The sequence below is a fragment of the Carica papaya genome, chromosome 1, assembly GCF_054855325.1.
Source record: "Carica papaya isolate Zhongbai chromosome 1, ASM5485532v1, whole genome shotgun sequence".
Classification (NCBI taxonomy): Eukaryota; Viridiplantae; Streptophyta; class Magnoliopsida; order Brassicales; family Caricaceae; genus Carica; species Carica papaya.
In genome coordinates this window covers 10302586-10304848 of record NC_142309.1, presented here as the reverse complement: position 1 = coordinate 10304848, position 2263 = coordinate 10302586, and the positions used below count along the sequence as shown (strand labels likewise).

The window sequence follows — 2263 nt, the reverse complement described above, 5'->3', positions numbered from 1 at the left end:
ATTATTATTATTTTGGTCTTTACTCATTCAAAAATTGTTCATATTATTTTCATTAGTTTCTATTAACACTATTAATATATTTATCATTTGCCACGAGATTTGAAATGCGATATCATTTGATTATACACTTTTTCATATTAGATATCGTGCAACGTTTGATGTGCAAAAATACTCAATCAAATAATATCACATTCTCAAAATGATGTCGCGTAACAAATATATTAATGGTATTAACAGTAAGTAATGGAAAGAAACTAATATAAATAATTTTAAAAACTACAAGGATCAAAAGAACAAAAGAATTTAGATGATGCTTCAGCTCCAAAAAAAGAAAGCCCAATCCAATACCATATTTGATAGTTAAACGTCCTAATGAAAACCCAAAAAAATACTCCCCAGCATTTTTCGGCCCATTAAACTAAACGATGTCGTTTATGGTAACGCCAAAAAACAAAGTCTTAACCTGCATTATAAAGCCATAGATATAAAAAAAAAAAAAATAAAAAATTTGCACCAGAAAACTAAATGTGCTATATATCTTATTAATTTATAATTACAAGTCAATTTCGGCTTCTCCACCATCCCCCAGATTCTAAATCTACAGCAGGCGCTGGACCATTCACGATTCATGTCATTGTAGAAACTTATTAATTAATTATTGTGATGACAAATAAAAATTCCTCTGCTATCGTTGACAATTGCTTATCTTTATAAACATATACATACATATAATATAATGTAGATGTAGACAAGATGCTCTCATGTCCATGTGGGCTTTATTTTATAAATACCAAGAGCTGCGTAAAGATTGCCCATCAAAGACGCAAGTGAGAGAGAAGGGCTTTCTTCTGCTACACCTTTCTGTTTTATATCTTTCTCCTCTCTATCTTCAGATTCTAGGTTTCTGAAACCTAAAATCTCCATTATTGATGGCTATGTATCTTGAATATTCCTTACTCTGATTTCTCTTCCAATCTCTTGTTCATATAACCTCTGAATCTTTCGATTCTGGGTCGATCTCTTCTTCTTAATCAATTGAATGATCTACATATCATTTCTGTTTGGGAAGATATGAGCAACACCATGAGACCACGAGTAAAGGTGATGGTCTATTTGGTGTACGACAGAGGTTGATCATTAACCAAATCAAAATTATATACTACTTCTTTTTCTCTCTCATGAACGTTATATATATGTACACACACACACACATATATATATATTGGTATAGCCTTATATAGTTTCTTAAATCCAGAGGTGTTTCGTGGTGATTTTTAAGCCCAGACATCCATTTTATCTGTTACTGTTAACCTGAATCTTCTAGCGATCTGTTTTTACTTTTCGAACATTAAAATGGACGCTAAGAAACAAGAAAAGAAGAAAGGCGTGAATCATCTGATGAAGAAGACATGGGAGAGATGCAAATCGCTTGGACGTGGAGAGAAGAAGATGACGTCATCATTAAGTCTTATAAGTATGAGGAAGAAGATGAAATCTTGGCCGTCGATGGGTCAGATTTTGCCGGAGGGATGCATGTCGGTGTACGTGGGGGAGGAGAAGGAAAGGTTTGTGATAAAAACGGAGTGGGTGAATCATCGGCTGTTCAAGATATTGCTGGAAGAAGCTGAGTGGGAGTACGGTTACAGGAGTGAAGGTCCTCTGTTACTGCCATGCAAGGTCGAGGTTTTCTACCAGGTTTTAATGGCGATTAAAAATGCATGATTATGGTCCATGCCCACCAACATCTACATACTTATTCCAACTCCAATCAGTTATAGATGACAAGCATATATGTCATCATGCATGTATAGTACCAACCACCAATAAAGCTATATTATATATATGTATGTACGTATGTGAGTGCGTGATAGGGATGGTTTGTATATGTGGACAATCTATATATATAAATGGCATCTTTGTATATGTAATATCAGTGTTTGTTGTCTATCTTTTGATTTTTCAATGTCCGTTTCTAAACACTCAATTTAGTAACATAATACTAATAATTTAATTCTAAATATTTTTATGAATTTTTAATTTTGATTAGTTTGAATTAGGGAAATTAAAAATTAAAGACTATGAAATTTGATTGAAGAATTAACACAAAAATGAAATTGGAAACAGAGGATATACATTAGGTATTTTAAGAATTAAAGAGTTAGGGACCAAAGTGAAAAAAGAAGTACAAATAACCCTTATTATTATTATTATTATTATTCACATCCATATTCTAAAAATTTAAGCATAACTATAGTTTTAGTTT

The 2263-nt window shown here is 32.3% G+C and overlaps 1 protein-coding gene across 1 annotated transcript; it reads left to right on the top strand.

The window, feature by feature from the left end:
* The first annotated feature begins 1353 nt into the window (after positions 1-1353).
* Positions 1354-1722, top strand: LOC110810819 (auxin-responsive protein SAUR71-like). The gene has a single exon (XM_088209873.1). It carries the CDS (start codon positions 1354-1356, stop codon positions 1720-1722), a length of 369 nt encoding a protein of 122 aa, XP_088065999.1.
* The last annotated feature ends 541 nt before the right edge of the window (positions 1723-2263 follow it).